Source organism: Aulonocara stuartgranti (assembly GCF_965226115.1).
Source record: "Aulonocara stuartgranti genome assembly, chromosome: 16".
NCBI lineage: Eukaryota > Metazoa > Chordata > Actinopteri > Cichliformes > Cichlidae > Aulonocara > Aulonocara stuartgranti.
In genome coordinates this window covers 23,981,697-23,998,130 of record NC_138952.1, presented here as the reverse complement: position 1 = coordinate 23,998,130, position 16,434 = coordinate 23,981,697, and the positions used below count along the sequence as shown (strand labels likewise).

At 39.7% G+C, this 16,434-nt stretch overlaps 1 protein-coding gene across 1 annotated transcript in view; it reads right to left on the bottom strand.

Annotated features, from left to right (window-relative positions):
• Positions 1-16,434, bottom strand: part of itgbl1 (integrin, beta-like 1) — a 55,250-nt gene that overhangs the window by 36,013 nt on the left and 2,803 nt on the right. Inside the window, exons 2-5 of the mRNA XM_082508317.1 lie at positions 15,350-15,552; positions 3,854-4,000; positions 1,529-1,651; positions 1,003-1,143 (exon numbers count right to left, since the gene is read on the bottom strand). Coding sequence (XP_082364443.1) covers positions 1,003-1,143; positions 1,529-1,651; positions 3,854-4,000; positions 15,350-15,552 — 614 coding nt within the window. The remainder of the gene's footprint in view (positions 1-1,002; positions 1,144-1,528; positions 1,652-3,853; positions 4,001-15,349; positions 15,553-16,434) is intronic.

Sequence of the window (16,434 nt, the reverse complement as noted above, 5' to 3'; positions counted from 1 at the left end):
TAAAAAAAAATCATAATGTCGATTGAAACAACATCCTGGTTTCTGGTTAATATTACATGCTTGCTAGCTTAATCTGGCATCATTTAACATGTTAAAAATTGGATAATAATGATAATAACATGGTTTATTGGTCGATGTAATTTGATTTATGCATGCCAGAAACATAGTCTTGTTTTTTTAAGTATCTTACCTTTAAAAATGAATTCCAAACTTCTACGCTGCTATTTCTGATGACGCGATAGGCACATGTTGCAAATTGAATTAGTGGTAGATCTAAATTCTTTAAGCCCCTATAAAATGATCAGTGGGGCTATTCAGGTCTTACAGAAATGTTTAACATCCAGACATCCATGAAAAAAGATCCACAAGGTTTAGTGGAGTAAAGTTACAAGAACGTTAGCTTGCAAGTTTCTATTCGAAGATGATATACCTGAAATACCTGCTTTAGGTATTTCTAAAAAACAACATTGTACAGCTCTGCTATAGCGATGGACAGCAGAGTAAATAGCTGAGACATTTGTGGGGCTAGTGAAATTGCTGACATATAATTATTATTATGTGCCACCTGGTGGTGAGCTACAGAGCTATAATTAGGCTACTAGAAATTCTTCAAAGTTCATCTTGAGGGTTCCTGATAGACAAAGAAAAATATCATCAAATAATCATCAACTAAAACACAAAATGCGGGTGTCTTTTGAGTTTTTTTCCCTTCTGACTTTAAGTTTTCTGACTTCTGATTTTTGTTTCTGCACTTTGAGAATAAAGACAGAATTCTGTCCTTGGTGCATGATCTGAAAATGTAACCAGCATAATACTCTTCAGTCCAGCATTTTGTGGCTTTCTAATCAGCGACAGCAAACATATGTGTATGTTTATATTTCTTATGTATAACTGTGTACATGACCTGTGTATATTATGATAATACTTTCATTTCAAATTTGTGATTACAGTTTAATAAATATAAAAAACAAAAATCAAACACGATGTTCCAGGTAAACAGACCTCTGTTGCTGCAGATTTTGCCATCTGGAGATGTGCATCTCTGCCTGCTTTCCCATGGGCTCATGTCACACTGGAACTCACATTTGTCTCCATGCCAACCAGCAGCACAGTAACAGTTTCCACAGTAACATTGGCCATGCCCTGGAAGCAGATCACAGAGGAACAGCTGATGAGATTTCCTCCAAAATGTATTTTGACAAATGGTGATTACTGTCCTGGTGATTAAGTCATATTTTTGGTAATCCAAACTCTACTTTTTCCTTTAAAAAAAAAGAAGTGAGTATTAAATAAAAAAATAAAAAAAAGCAGCATATGTAAGTTGTAATTGTATATAGTTAATGCATGAGTTTTTTTAAGGAAACCAAATGAGCAAAGGCAATGCATTTCTATTCTTTTATCACAGTAAAACACAATATGTGTTACAGTAGTTGGGTTTTTTTGTACCAAATCCAGCATTGGTTATACAAAGATGCATTCTATGTTTAGGGGGAGAATAAAGGGCTGTGTCAGCAAATGCAGGGCACACCTCCGCAAATCTCTCCAGTTTCCTCATCCAGGCACTCGCTGTCATCACACTCACAGAAACGTCCTGTTACCATGCCTCTGTTGTCTTCATTGTCACACATGCAGCTACCGCAGTGGCAGGTTCCTATGGGAAACACAAACTTTAGACACAGTTTGTTGGAAAATGTCAGATTTCAATAAAGAGCAATTCAACACCTAGAATCTAGCGCTGTTAACTGGAAGCACTGTCTGTACATCAATAGTTCTAAATTGTTGTCTGACTGTGTGTGCGTGCAGTAACTCGCACCGTTCCCTTTTGTAATTATGTGCTAAAGAAGCAGAAGGCTAGACAGGCACATGCTGTGAATACATTTGCATTTCTATACAGGCCACATACGGTACAATACACACTCACACATATACATTCACTACACCAACAAACATGAACGCATCACAGACACATAAACATACAGTGGGGCAAAAAAGTATTTAGTCAGCCACCTATTGTGCAAGTTCCCCCACCTAAAATGATGACAGAGGTCAGTAATTTGCACCAGAGGTACACTTCAACTGTGAGAGACAGAATGTGAAAAAAAATCCATGAATCCACATGGTAGGATTTGTAGAGAATTTATTCGTAAATCAGGGTGGAAAATAAGTATTTGGTCAACAACAAAAATACAACTCAATACTTTGTAACATAACCTTTGTTGGCAATAACAGAGGTCAAACGTTTACTATAGGTCTTTACCAGGTTTGCACACACAGTAGCTGGTATTTTGGCCCATTCCTCCATGCAGATCTTCTCGAGAGCAGTGATGTTTTGGGGCTGTCGCCGAGCAACACCGACTTTCAACTCCCGCCACAGATTTTCTATGGGGTTGAGGTCTGGAGACTGGCTAGGCCACTCCAGGACTTTCAAATGCTTCTTAGGGAGCCACTCCTTTGTTGCCCGGGCGGTGTGTTTTGGATCATTGTCATGTTGGAAGACCCAGCCTCGTTTCATCTTCAAAGTTCTCACTGATGGAAGGAGGTTTTGGCTCAAAATCTCACGATACATGGCCCCATTGATTCTGTCCTTAACACGGATCAGTCGTCCTGTCCCCTTGGCAGAAAAACAGCCCCATAGCATGATGTTTCCACCCCCATGCTTCACAGTAGGTATGGTGTTCTTGGGATGCAACTCAGTATTCTTCTTCCTCCAAACACGACGAGTTGAGTTTATACCAAAAAGTTCTACTTTGGTTTCATCTGACCACATGACATTCTCCCAATCCTCTGCTGTATCATCCATGTGCTCTCTGGCAAACTTCAGACGGGCCTGGACATGCACTGGCTTCAGCAGCGGAACACGTCTGGCACTGCGGGATTTGATTCCCTGCCGTTGTAGTGTGTTACTGATGGTGACCTTTGTTACTTTGGTCCCAGCTCTCTGCAGGTCATTCACCAGGTCCCCCCATGTGGTTCTGGGATCTTTGCTCACCGTTCTCATGATCATTTTGACCCCACGGGATGAGATCTTGCGTGGAGCCCCAGATCGAGGGAGATTATCAGTGGTCTTGTATGTCTTCCATTTTCTGATGATTGCTCCCACAGTTGATTTTTTCACACCAAGCTGCTTGCCTATTGTAGATTCACTCTTCCCAGTCTGGTGCAGGTCTACAATACTTTTCCTGGTGTCCTTCGAAAGCTCTTTGGTCTTGGCCATGGCAGAGTTTGGAGTCTGACTGTTTGAGGCTGTGGACAGGTGTCTTTTATACAGATGATGAGTTCAAACAGGTGCCATTCATACAGGTAACGAGTGGGGGACAGAAAACCTTCTTACAGAAGACGTTACAGGTCTGTGAGAGCCAGAGATTTTCCTTGTTTGAGGTGACCAAATACTTATTTTCCACCCTGATTTACGAATAAATTCTTTACAAATCCTACCATGTGGATTCATGGATTTTTTTTTTCACATTCTGTCTCTCACAGTTGAAGTGTACCTCTGGTGCAAATTACTGACCTCTGTCATCATTTTAGGTGGGGGAACTTGCACAATCGGTGGCTGACTAAATACTTTTTTGCCCCACTGTATCTATAGCCTTCATTTAGCTGGAGTCATTGCACGCTAGTGAGGTCACGACCAAGTAGATGAAGGGCTGGCTGTCAGACACTCTGTCTATTAATGGCTTGGTACTAGGCTATGTTTAGGCGATATTATTAAAATATTAGCAGAGCATGCCGAATTGTCTTAAAAATTGCTGTTGGTAATATGTGAGGGTGCAACGCTTTGATAAGTGTTTGCTTCAAAATTTATGTTATATGTAACTGACTCATTGTGCGTGTGTTTGTACAATAGCTGTACCTCTGTTGGAGCAGACCACCCCCTGTTGGTTTTTGCAAAGCTCTCTGCTCTTCTTGCTGGATAGGTTACACTCTTCCTGAAACTGGCAGGCATCACCGAACCAACCTTCATCACACTCGCACACTCCACAGTCACAGTAGCCTTGGTCTAAAGGGAAACACAATGCATCATATGCTGTTTACCACTGCTAACATCATGTACATGATCAGTATTTCACATCACTCTGTAAACACAAGGGCACATGTGTTATTTCTTAAAGGTACAGTGTATAAAATTTCACAGCTTAAAGTCAGTAGATTGCAGATTACAGTCAAATGAATTCTATTTTCTTACCCCTATCGATTCAGGTTTTACCCCTTGCTACAGTAGCTGCAGTAGGATAAACAACTCTGGTCGCCGTTCATCTGTAATGTGTGCAGATTGTTCACATCTATTTACGCACAAAATTTGTGAATGGAATTCGCGACAAGTACTTCTGTCCGATGACAGTGATACTGAGGTGACCTGTTTAGAATATCCTGCGCTTCTCTGTCAGAAACCGCTGCTGTTTTTGCTACCATTAGCAGCTGTTAGCTAGCATTAATGAAACTTTCTTTGAAGTGGATCTGACGTTGTGTAACTCTCATGCCACGTGATATTTTAATCAAAAATAAGTAACTGTGACAATATTAGGAATAAAGAAGCATGCTTATGTTTGTGTTTTAGAGCCCTGACTACAGCTCAGGAGATAAAGCTTCAGGGGAGGAATGTCCCCCGAAGCAGAGGAGGATTAGATGGAAATGATGGAGAGGGCAGTCGTGGAGGAGGAGAAAGACATAATAAGAAAGAGATGATGAAAGCATACAGGTACAAATGTTAAATGGTGAACTATAGTTGAAAGAGCCATTTGTAGTCCTTAGATTCAAAGTATCTTAATTAAAGGGTGTACTATGTGCGTGGCTGGTCTCTAGCTACACACATAAACGTGATTAGACAGAACTGTAGTCCATCACCAGAACATTAGTGCTCATTTGCCTGTTGTTGACTAAACTTCAACAAGACCCTCTGCTCCCAAATAACTTAAGCTGTGTAAATGTGCATAGTAAGAAGGCAGACAGGCACTGACATATTTCTATAATATTTCTAAGTTTTGTTTGTGCTATATACCAATAACCCAAGCATTGTGATATACTGGTTCCTATATCAATCACACTGCCAGAACATTACCATGTTCAGTGTTTGAAGAACCTACGCAGGCAGTCTGGCATCACTGTTTCTCATCATTCTGATGGTCACAGTGAGCAATATGAAAACAGGAGGAAACACATGATGCAAATGAGGACTGTTGACAAGTTATTATAAATGTTGCTCTCATTGCGTTTAGCAGCAAGGGGCCTTCTATGTCACACTCAATCATTCGCCTGAATCGTTCATCATGTAAATGTGGTGTCCTTTTCAAGCGCTATCCATCAGTCATTAGTAACGCACAAGTCCCCTGTCTCTCCACATTATCGATACGTCTCAGGGGACACTAGGCAACAGGTTGGAGGAAGAGAAAAATAGGTAACATGCACATCGAAGAGAACTAAACCACAGAGACAACAGAATTCCAAGGAACGTCCAGCTTTTATAAACCGCTAACAAATTTGGATTGTAATATTTATGCTGTTAAATTAAGCTCTTTGTTTGTGTACAAATATAAAGAAATATATGGTTCACGACATTATAAAGTCTTGTATAGCTGTAAGAACACTGACTTATTTTGCTTTTTGTCTGTGGAAAAAACTTTGCCTGTTTTAACTGCCAAGGTGTCAAATACCACCGTTGTTAATTTCAGTGTTTCAGATATGCACATGGTTTCCTTTAACATTGATCCTGTAACACAAGCAAAACCTTTCATTCCCTAAGTTGCAATATTTTAACCCTAAAAATGATATTTATCCAAAACTAACAGTGATTTTTTTTAACTAAATGTGTGAAATTACATAGTGATGGAAGCAGAACACAAACTGCTGTCTCCAGGCTCACAATCTAGTGAAGTATGCCATACCACCTACTTATGTACTGTAAAATAAGATTCATAAGCATCAATTACAATTTTATAATGACGACTAAATAATAATTATTGCCAACGCTGTATTCGTTTAAGCGTTGGCAATTTTACTGTAAGAATTAAAATGATGACATTTTGTGATTTGTCCACAGTAAATCAGCTGTCTCATACGTATCGCCTAATGATTTATTAGTGAAAGTTATTCTAAAGTGTTATCTACAATAATTAGTGATTCTTGAATTGCTATTGCATTAAAAAATGCTGTCTTACAGTCTCGTTTAATGTGATTTTACTGATTTGTGTACATTTGGCGCATATTCATGAAGAACTATGCACATACTGTAATTGTAGAGACTCTTTTTTCTGGATTTATTGCATACTTTTTGCATATGGGAACTGGAGCACAATAGTTATAAGACAGAATTAGATTAAACACCTTCCAGCTTAATTCTGTAGACTATTACAAAGTCAATGCCACCCACTAGCCCCCGTTAATCTCCCCCTCGACAATCACTCTGACATATAAAACGTCCCTCTTTGTCTGGTAGGCCAAAATTTATGTGGGTGGGAAGGTGCCTGTCTGTCGACAGTTTATCTTTTCTAGTGCTTCCTGAGCAGTAATTCTCTGTGGTATGAGGGTGTCAGGGTCCCTCCTACGCTTCACAGACAGACACACATACTCAGCCAATAAGGTCCCGATCAGTGCACAGGTATATCCAATGAGGCTTGCAAAGTGTGGGTGCACCTCTTCCACCATCAATGGCAGTAATAACAGGTGATATAGTGCTGGCACAATTAATTGCTGATGAGGACAGGATGGTGAATCATGCAGCAAGCTCATTTCAGGTTTAGGATTTAACTTGTTCATGCATAATGATAGGTCTGCTTTTTTTCAAGTATTTCAAGTTAGATTAGTAGAAAACAGATCTTTTACAATTCATGCTTTTCATGCAGTTTCAATTATACACAAAACTGTAATCCTAGCCAAACATTACATGCAAGAATTGACTTTCTCTGGGTTCATTTTTTACATACATGTTTTTTTCTCCAATTAGCATTTGCTCACATCCTTTGTTTCTTTTGTGTTCTTCATTACATGCTAGTGATTTAATTATTCCACCTTGCTTTTCTCTCCCTGTGGCCTGTGGCGCATGAAACGACAGCACGTCAACTTGTGTTTTGTGGAACAGTTCCAGGAGACACCTGTCTCAGGTAATAACTAATTATGTGTGTGTGCAGTACTTGGAGCAAGGAACTGCTTCCTGCTTTCATCCTTTTACACTACCCAACCTGATCATTCATTGAAAATATTGCCAACTTCATAATACCTTTGTTAAAGAATTTTTGAAAACCCAATGTAAGCAGGATCACAGCAACCGAGAAAAACACTTGTTCTGACAGCGTGAAGTGCTGGGAATCTTAATGGGTCCCAATCATAACTGACTTTTACTAGGAAACTTGGACAGGCTTAAGTGGCTTTTTCTTCCTGCAGCCCAGGCTGGAATCATTAGGTGACTCACAACACAGGCACAGTGCCCAGCAAAGCTCAGAATATCTTAGTGAAAGCGCATCAAAATATGTACTAGGAAAAAAAATACAGGGATGAACAATTTAATGGACTCTAAGGACTGCGATCCACTCTAGCCTGTTGTTTTGTTTTTTCTCTTTCTCTGGGAAATCAACAGTAAAAAACCTAATAACTTTATTAGGCACACCTTGCTAAGACAGCTTTGGAACCCCTTTTACCTTCACGACAATGTGCTCGAAACATTTCTGAGAGATCTGGGTATTGACGTGATAGCATCACATAGTTGTTATAGATTGTTTCCATGATACCAATTATCCCAGCTCACCAAATCCTAAAGGTGCTCCATTGGATTGAAATCTGATGACCGCAGAGGCCCTTTAAGTACAGTAGTCTCATTGTAATGTTCAAGAAACCAGTCTGAGATGATGAGTAAACTCATACAGGGATCGTTATGATCAGCAACAATGTTCAAATAAGCCATGGTGTTGATTTGGAACCTGTATCAAGGAATTATCCCCCACGCCAACACACCACGAGCAGCTTGAAATGCTGATTCAAGGGAGGTTGGATTCATGTTTTCATGTTATTTATGCCAAATACTCACCCTACCATCCAAAAGTCACAGCATCAGAGACAGATTTGAAGTTTGTTTTTTTTTTTAAACCTAGCTAGCATCAGATGGTATAGGCAGACAACTGACATGATTGTTCAGTTGGGCTTAAGCAACTATTACAGTTTATACTGCTCCCTGAAATGTGCCTGTATTGGAAGACACACAAGCTTATGTGATACTGACAGTGAAAGTTTATCTAAAGGTGTGTGATTTGGAGCAGTACTGTTTAAACCGATACCATATGTGGCGCTGACATTAAAACTCCTTGGGTGGGATATTCTCTGGCTCTGATAGGGGGCAAAAGGGCGCAGTGCAGAGTGAAAGAACAGAGGCTTTTAAAATCCAAGGCCTGAGAGACAGTGAAAGGAAGAAAAAAGAAAGGTGGGGAGTCAAAATGTGTTTTGACATCCACTGGGGGAAACAGGCTTTTAATCTTATGCTTACACCTCTGAATTTTAGCTCCTTTAAAATAGGGTGAGAATGACACGCATATGATAAAGTCTGCCAGAGTCACAAAGTTATAAATTGATCTGACTGCAGATGTATTTGGCTCTCTGCCTTAGTCCACATTAGTGGCCTGTAGTTGTTGCCAGAGGTATATGAGTAATGATTTTGTCTGTTGTTGTAGTAAGTCCACTTGAATCAAGAATATTTGATGATGACAAATCCAAATAAATGAGTCATTATGCTTTAATTAAGATGCAGTAGGTTCCATCCTGATGTAATAGTTTAACACTACTTAACATTTCATCTCCTTCTTCTTCTTTTAGCTGCTCCCTTTAAGGGTCACAGCAGTGGATCATTTACTTCATCTCATCCTATTCCTCTGCTGTCACTCCAATTCTCTGCATGTCCTCCTTAACTACATCCATGAACCTTCTCTGAGGTTTACCTTCTTCATGCCTGGGAGCCTCAGCTTCAAGATTCTTTATCCAACATATCCGCTATTCATCCTCTGCACATGTCCAAACCATGTTAAACATGCCTCTATAACTTTGTCTCCAAAACTCTCAATCTGCTATTTAACATTTCAATTAACAAGGAAACAATAAAGCAACATTTTTATGGTTTGTTCCCCCCACCTCCATTTTTTCCTCCTTTTTTCCTCTGGGATAACACTAACACCATTGTCCACCCTGTATATCTGATCAACCAAGTGGAATAAAATTACAAAATTGAGGGAGGATTTGCATCAATTGGTCCTGAATTCATGGCTCTAAAATGTTTACTAAAGAGCTTATGTGTTATTTACATATCCTGTCATGTGCTGTAATTTCTTCTCCAAAGGTACAAAGCACAAACTTATTCTGTTCAACAGAAAATATTGCTTCTCCTAAAAGAAAAGTCTTGTTGGAAGTCCAGGTTTTTCTTACTTTACAGAGGTGATACAGATTAGCACAGCTTGCACCTGCATCTAGCAGCTAATTTGTCACACCTTTAAACAAAGAATGGGCAGCTCTCTCATCTGCCATTATTTCCTTGCCACTGCCTGTTCTGCTAAAATTTCTCAGCTATGACCAGAGCATGCCAAATGTTCTATTTACTCTATCTAAGGAACTAAACACCTATTAGATTACTTTTATTTGTAATGGCAGTCTCCCCATGGACCTCTCCACGAACTTTATTATAGCGGAGGGGTTTGCGTGGGAACTATGTTATCAGGGCTATTTCCCCATTGGGACTCCCAAGGAAAATTGATCCTGAGTCCAGACTAAGAGAGATTCAGGGGGGAAAAGTATGATGAAGGATAAATCATGGGATATGGCTACCCTGCTTAGGATAGGGTTACTGGGGCCCCACCCTGTGCATAGTAGAGCTACTTGTGGCTGGGTCTTAGCCCAAAAGAAAAACATGGGGTCAACCCTTATCTGGAGGGTGTGTAAGGGGTTTGTACTTTGTGAATGGGAAAGTGTTTGGGGCAGAAGTGCTGTCAACCCGACAAATCTGGCTTTGGTAACATAGAATGTCAATTCTCTTATGGAAAAGCAGCCTGAGCTAGTGTTTGAGGTTGAGAAGTACCAGCGTGATATAGTTGTACTTGCCTCAACAAAAAGCTTGGGTTCTGAAACCAGTCTCCTGTTGTGTGGCTGGACTCTATACCACTCCAGAGCTGCACTTGATTATACGTAGCAGACTTAATGAGGTATACTTGTATCCTCCCAGTTCTGTCCCTGTAATGCACTTTAGACTTTTCCCAAGTGGACAAAAGGTTGCTTCCTTGCACATTTGGGTTGGGAAATGGGTTCTGACTGTTGTTTGTGCTTATGTGCAAAACAACAGTTCAGTGTTCCCAGTCTTATTGAAGTCCCTGGGGAAGTGCTTGAAGGTGCCTCTGGGGATTCAATTGCCCTGGTGGGGTACTTCAGTGCTCACATGGGCAATAACGACACCTAGAGGAATGTGACTGGAAGGAATTGGTAGAGGGTTTCTGCTTTGGTGGCCTCAGGATCACTTCTCTTCGCTATGGATGTGATCCTCCTAGAAAGGATGGCTGGGCTCTCCCTTTGAGATAGGTTGAGAAACTTAGGGTATGTTCACATTGCAGGCAAAAGCGCATCAAATCCGACTTTTTTGACCCTATGCGACCCATATCCGATCATGGTATGACAGTTTGAACAGCACAAATCTGATATTTTCAAATCCGACCTAGGTCACTTTCGTATGTGGTACTGAATCCGATACATATCTGATGTTTTAGAACGCGACTGCTGTTTGAAAGGTCATGTCGCATTAAATCCGTCTTTTACGTCACTGACACAAGACAGACACCAATTATCACCGCCTGAGAAGACAAACGAGAAAGCATCCATATATACCATACCATGTATACCATATATACTCTGCACGGAGGTAGCAGCCACTGCTCCAAACAAGGCCATTGTTAAAGCACGGGCTCTCTTTTTTCTCAGAGTCCTGCATTATCTAATTAATTTGTCAAAATTCTGCTAGCTCTGTAGCCGCCATTTTTACTTACATAAACAGAGCACGTTGAGTGTGACGTCTTCTTTTGCGCATGTGGGCTGCTTTGAGGGCCGTGAACCATTCACACTAGAGCGCGTTTGATGTCACATTTTATTTGTAGTGTGAACGACCAGACAAAAAAAAAATCGGATTTGATTAAAAAATCATTAAGACCTGCAGTGTGAACGTAGCCTTAGTCATTTAGGACATGCTCAGTGTAGAACCAATATTTTCCACATCAAAAGGGACACGTGGGGTGTTTTAGGCATGCCCTATTGGAAGAACGCCCCTGTGCAGACTACAAACTATTATCAAAAGCACTATGTTTAAAAGACTTAATGTTGAAATCAGATCCAACATTCAACTTATGCCTCCCCTTCTCAGATCAGCACAGACATGGAAAGCAAGCGTGAGAGCCCGTGCCAGAAAGCTAGGGACACAAAGTTTTCAAATGAGTCATCAACAGAGGAGAAAAAGACAAAAGCATGTGAAAAAGATTATGGAAGCTTTGCCACGTTGACCTTTGTTTCTTATAACAAGAGTGTTATTACATAACCTGAGAATAAACATAAACACTCGAACCAGACAAATCAGAGTTAGCACTTTTGGAACTTATCAAAGGTCATGTTTTCATGTACTGCAGCTTATTTTAAAATGAGGACATGGAGTCAGAGCAGGAAAATTTAAGCACAGTTGAAAAACAAACAGCTGAGTGAAACAACACGTTTTTGAACAGTTGGTGAACAGATGTTATTCCAGATCATCGTCCTTGCTCTACTATAAAATAGGATGGGATGTCTGTGGGAGGAAAAACACATGACAGCATCAATGTTTTATTGGACTTCTAGCTACAAATTCAACCGTTATTCAGCAAAAGCTCCAGTGTTATCAGATTTATTTTTTTTGTCTGTTATAAAACGCCTTTTATATTTTGGTAGAATGTATGACAGTATGATAATATTTTGTATACAATAGTAATACGCAACAGGACAGCTAATTTTCTTCTCTGGTTTAAGTGACATGGCATATCATGAAATTTGGCTTATTTAAAGCATGCTGTAATAAAATAAAAATAAAAATCTTGCACACAATATAATCCTGTCATGGAAGAAGCCGGTTTCACACGTATAATTTTGAAGCAATTTTGAAACTGATAAGACATTTGTACATCTTTTTATATATACAAAGAAAGAAAAAACATAGTTGTCAGAGAAAGGCTGCAGCAAAAATCCAGAAAAGTCCATGGAGAGCTGACAAATTGACTATAACAAGAGGCAGGTAGCATGCAGGGAGACAAAAAGATGCACATTTACGCACATGAGGCTAATTGGGGAAGTGGTAACAGGTAACTAGATACAGTTGAACACAATTAAGGAATAAACAAAGAGGAGGTAAACATCAAGCAAGACATGGGAGACAATGACTAAGAAATTAAAACAGGAAGTAAAAAAGCTAAACTTAAGTTCCATCCACAATGGAAGTGATTCATAGTAATGTGGTGAGCAGACATCACAGGAAGCCAATAGCATTCGGCGACTTTAAGTGACTAATGGTGGGGTAGCCGCTGGCGAAGAGACAGTGGTACGGCTACAATAATCAAATAAAAAAGAAAACCAAAACTCGAAACCCTGGGTTTGAAAACTCAGGACCAAGACATAATTAAGACAATTAAGACAATAATTATACTTTCATACTAACAAGAAAGTATAAATAGAGAGCAATGATTTAATTGCTCTCTGTGTAAAATGATCTCTTTTACACAGTTTTACACACTTTATAACATCAGTACGCACTGGGTTAAAATAACTTTGACACCTCCGGGTATATTACGAATAGGCTACACAGACAGGCATATTATATTTAAATCTAAATCTTCATGCTAAGTTGGCTTATATGTCAATCAAAAGAAACTAATACAACAAAGGTTATGAAAAGCAACCCAAAAAGGGATCTCATTTTAAAGCTGTGTTGAAAACATAATATTTTTCATGTGAGGCTCCAAAGAATGAAGATGATATTATAACTCCTAGGCATGTCATAACAAATCAGTGTACAATATTTCAACCAAGAATTTAAATATATCACTATCATGCCTAACTGTATCCCCATAACCACCATCCGGCTTGACTTGTTGCTATGACTGAGAGAAATTGAACCAGGTCCAAGCTAAAATAACATCTAGGTGCCAGCAAAGCTTATGGTTTTGGAAAAGAAAAAAAGGATACACTTTATCCCTTTGGAGAAAAATCTATTTGGATCTTATCAATGGGTTGTGAAAGGCAGATAAGGCTGCAGATGGAACTTGGGGACCAGTCTTTGACGACAGGCCCATGCTGCATGGGGCATTGTGGGTAGAGAGGTTAGGTGGGTGCTTTGGGGGCAAATCTTCTTCTCAGTGTGCTTTAAATGTGTTTTCTATGACCTGCTCCATGGGCAAATGATTTTGTGAGCGTATGGCTAGCTGTGTGTGTGTTACAATATGAGACTGAGCCTGATGATGGATGTGTGTGTGTGTGTGTGTGTGTGTGTGTGTGTGTGTGTGTGTGTGTGTGTGTGTGTGTGTGTGTGTGAGTGTGTGTGTGTGTGTGTGTGTGTGTGTCTGTCTGTCTGTCTGTCTGTCTGTCCGGGTGTGAAAATCCATCCTTCTCTTGATGCATTTAGGTTCCATTGGCAGTCTGTGTACTAGTGAGTGAAACCCCATTATCAGACTGAAGCAGGGCCTTGCTCCAGACTGCTGAACCATAATGAGCTCCTCACAGCAGCCAATTTGTCTACACAAATAAATCACTCTACCCCTCACACGCAAGCACACCCGCACACACGGATATATATCTTCTTTAGAACTAGTCTGCGTGCACACATATCTCCATTAAACCTTGACATTCATAGAACAGTGGCCAAAGAGGACAATGCACAAAAAAAGATGAGAACTGTTTTTCCCTCCATTGCCATTGAGGAGCCAGCATTTCTCATACCCTCCAAAGTACCACATATGATAAATTCATATTAAGCCTTGGTAACAGATTGCAAATTGAGTTTACATGAACATATTGTCTAAAATGTTTGCCTGTTTATTTTGTAAGTTTGTTCACAGCTAATGTAGGCCAGTACAATAGCCCTGTGATATAGTTTAACATTTTGAGAATCAAATCAGCTAGATGTTATAAACCTAACGTAATACATTTGGACAGAGCACAACAAACTTTAAGCACAACATGGGTCTACTACAAAACAACTGCTCTGAGCAGTTAGAATGAAACAAAACACTGTTCCAGCCAATGAATCCAAAACAATGCCCCAAATAGGATATAATCTATTATTACATATATTTAATTCACAGTTGTTGTTGCCTGTATTAGTGAAAGATGACCATCAACTAGTCACAAAGTTACAAAAAAATAGTAACACTGGTCACTGTTATAGTATGTTACATCAGACTGCATCGGTTTTAGTTACATTTAGCTAATAAACACGCAACTGTGTAAAATCATAGCAGTTTTATATTTTCTGATATATCTACACCTTTATGTCTTAAACTATTCACCAACCATGATTTAACTTGCTCTTGAGTACAGGTGCACTCTAAGTGTTCTTTCTGTGAACTTATAAAATTTCAAGCAGCAGGGTAAGTTCAAAGCCGTTCCTTCCAACAAAAGCTAATGCCTTGGTAACATTTGAGAACCAACCAGCTGCCTATTACCAGTGAAACCCTTTGAAGTACTGCCAAGACAATGTGGGCTGTCAATTACACAATATTGCACCCTTCTGACTCTGAAATACAGGTGAAACAAAAATACCCTAAAACATTCCAAGTCTGAATTACAAAATTCATATCAAATGAATATTAATGCCTATTAAAGCCAAAAAAATAATATGAAAGACATTTTGATGATTACGGTTTCCATTCTTCCTGCACCTGGCTGGAGCAAACACTGCACTTCAGGTGCACAGTTTATTTGCCAAACTCCTCTGATGTAAGGAGGAGTGAAGAGTTCTGTTGCATCGCTTACTGAACCATCACTAACAACCATATCTAAGAGGTAAAATATGTGCAGCATGTCCCTAGAATTCAGATCATGTGAAGAAAAAAAAACAACAGACTTTTTACTGTTATAGAAACCCATATAACTGTGTTAGGTATCAGTAAATGTAGTGTGCATTAAAATGTGACTCCAAATCTTCCCATCTAAGTGTCTAATAGTGACAAGTAACTGAGTCAAGTTTCACTATTGCTGTATCAAATAGTGCACTGAAACATGTGCCAAAAGAGATGCTGTGCCTGTGCCTGTCTCTGAGATGCCAGTAGTTTTGGCAAAATAGCAACATTTGAGACCTTAGAAATGAGGACAGGATCATACGCACCGTTGCAGGTTTTCCCATTATATGTAGCACAGACCCAGTCGTGGCACTCGCAGCGCGGACCGAAGAACTTCCCTGGTTCTATGGCCTCACAGATGCAAATGCCGCAGTTACATTTTCCCCTTCCGCTGCAGATCTTACCATCAGGCGTCCGGCAGCGGCGCAAGGATGACTCTGTGGACAGCTTGCAAACACCACCCACCTGGCTGGGAAAAAGAAAGATCAGATTTTCCACAACTTTTATTATGAGGTTAAAGTTTAAGTGTGTTCACAAGGTGGGGAGTCATGCATCAGCATCTCTCTTTAAACATATAAAGAGACCTATTCAAGATATTTGGTATGTGCGGTAGGACTTAACACATGTAGCTTTCGATGCAATGGCTTGGAAGAAAGAAGTCTAAGAAAACAAAAGTGGGAAGAATGTAACACACAGCCCATATATTTGAGTCTTTATCAAGTAATAACAAACGCCTTGGAAACACACACATGACCACATGCACAGCTAATAAATTCAAATAAACCCAATCGTACAGACACAAATGCACTTTTCATTTAACACACTCTAGGAGCTGTTTTCTGAGTTTTACCCTAAAGCGTTTCTGAGTGAGATTTGTTTCATTTGGATGCCGTCTGGCATTCTTTTTTAAATCCCTGCCCTCTCTTGATATTGGCCAGATGTCCGCGTTTGAAAACTGAACACATTTCCAAAAATCAACAGCTCAAGTGTTCTTGACCCTCCTATTAAAATTAAATACAGAATGTGATTGTCCTGAGTGTCACAGGGAGGTTATACAAGCCCCATTTCACACAGACTTTAATCAGTAATGGCCCTTTTAAGCCTGATCACAGAGCTCAGCCACACGATGCAATGAACTGAAATGTATCTGATTACATTTATTCATTTTTTTATTTATTTTACGGCAGCATGACATTCAAATGACCTTTTTGGATTGTGTTACTCTGTCCAGTTCAGCTGATCAGTGATAGATCTGGTTAATGCCTGGCTTTTGTTCTGTAGAGTACCTCCCAAGAATACAACCAGAATTCCACAAAATAGTAAAATAACATTCCAATTCATAAAATTAATG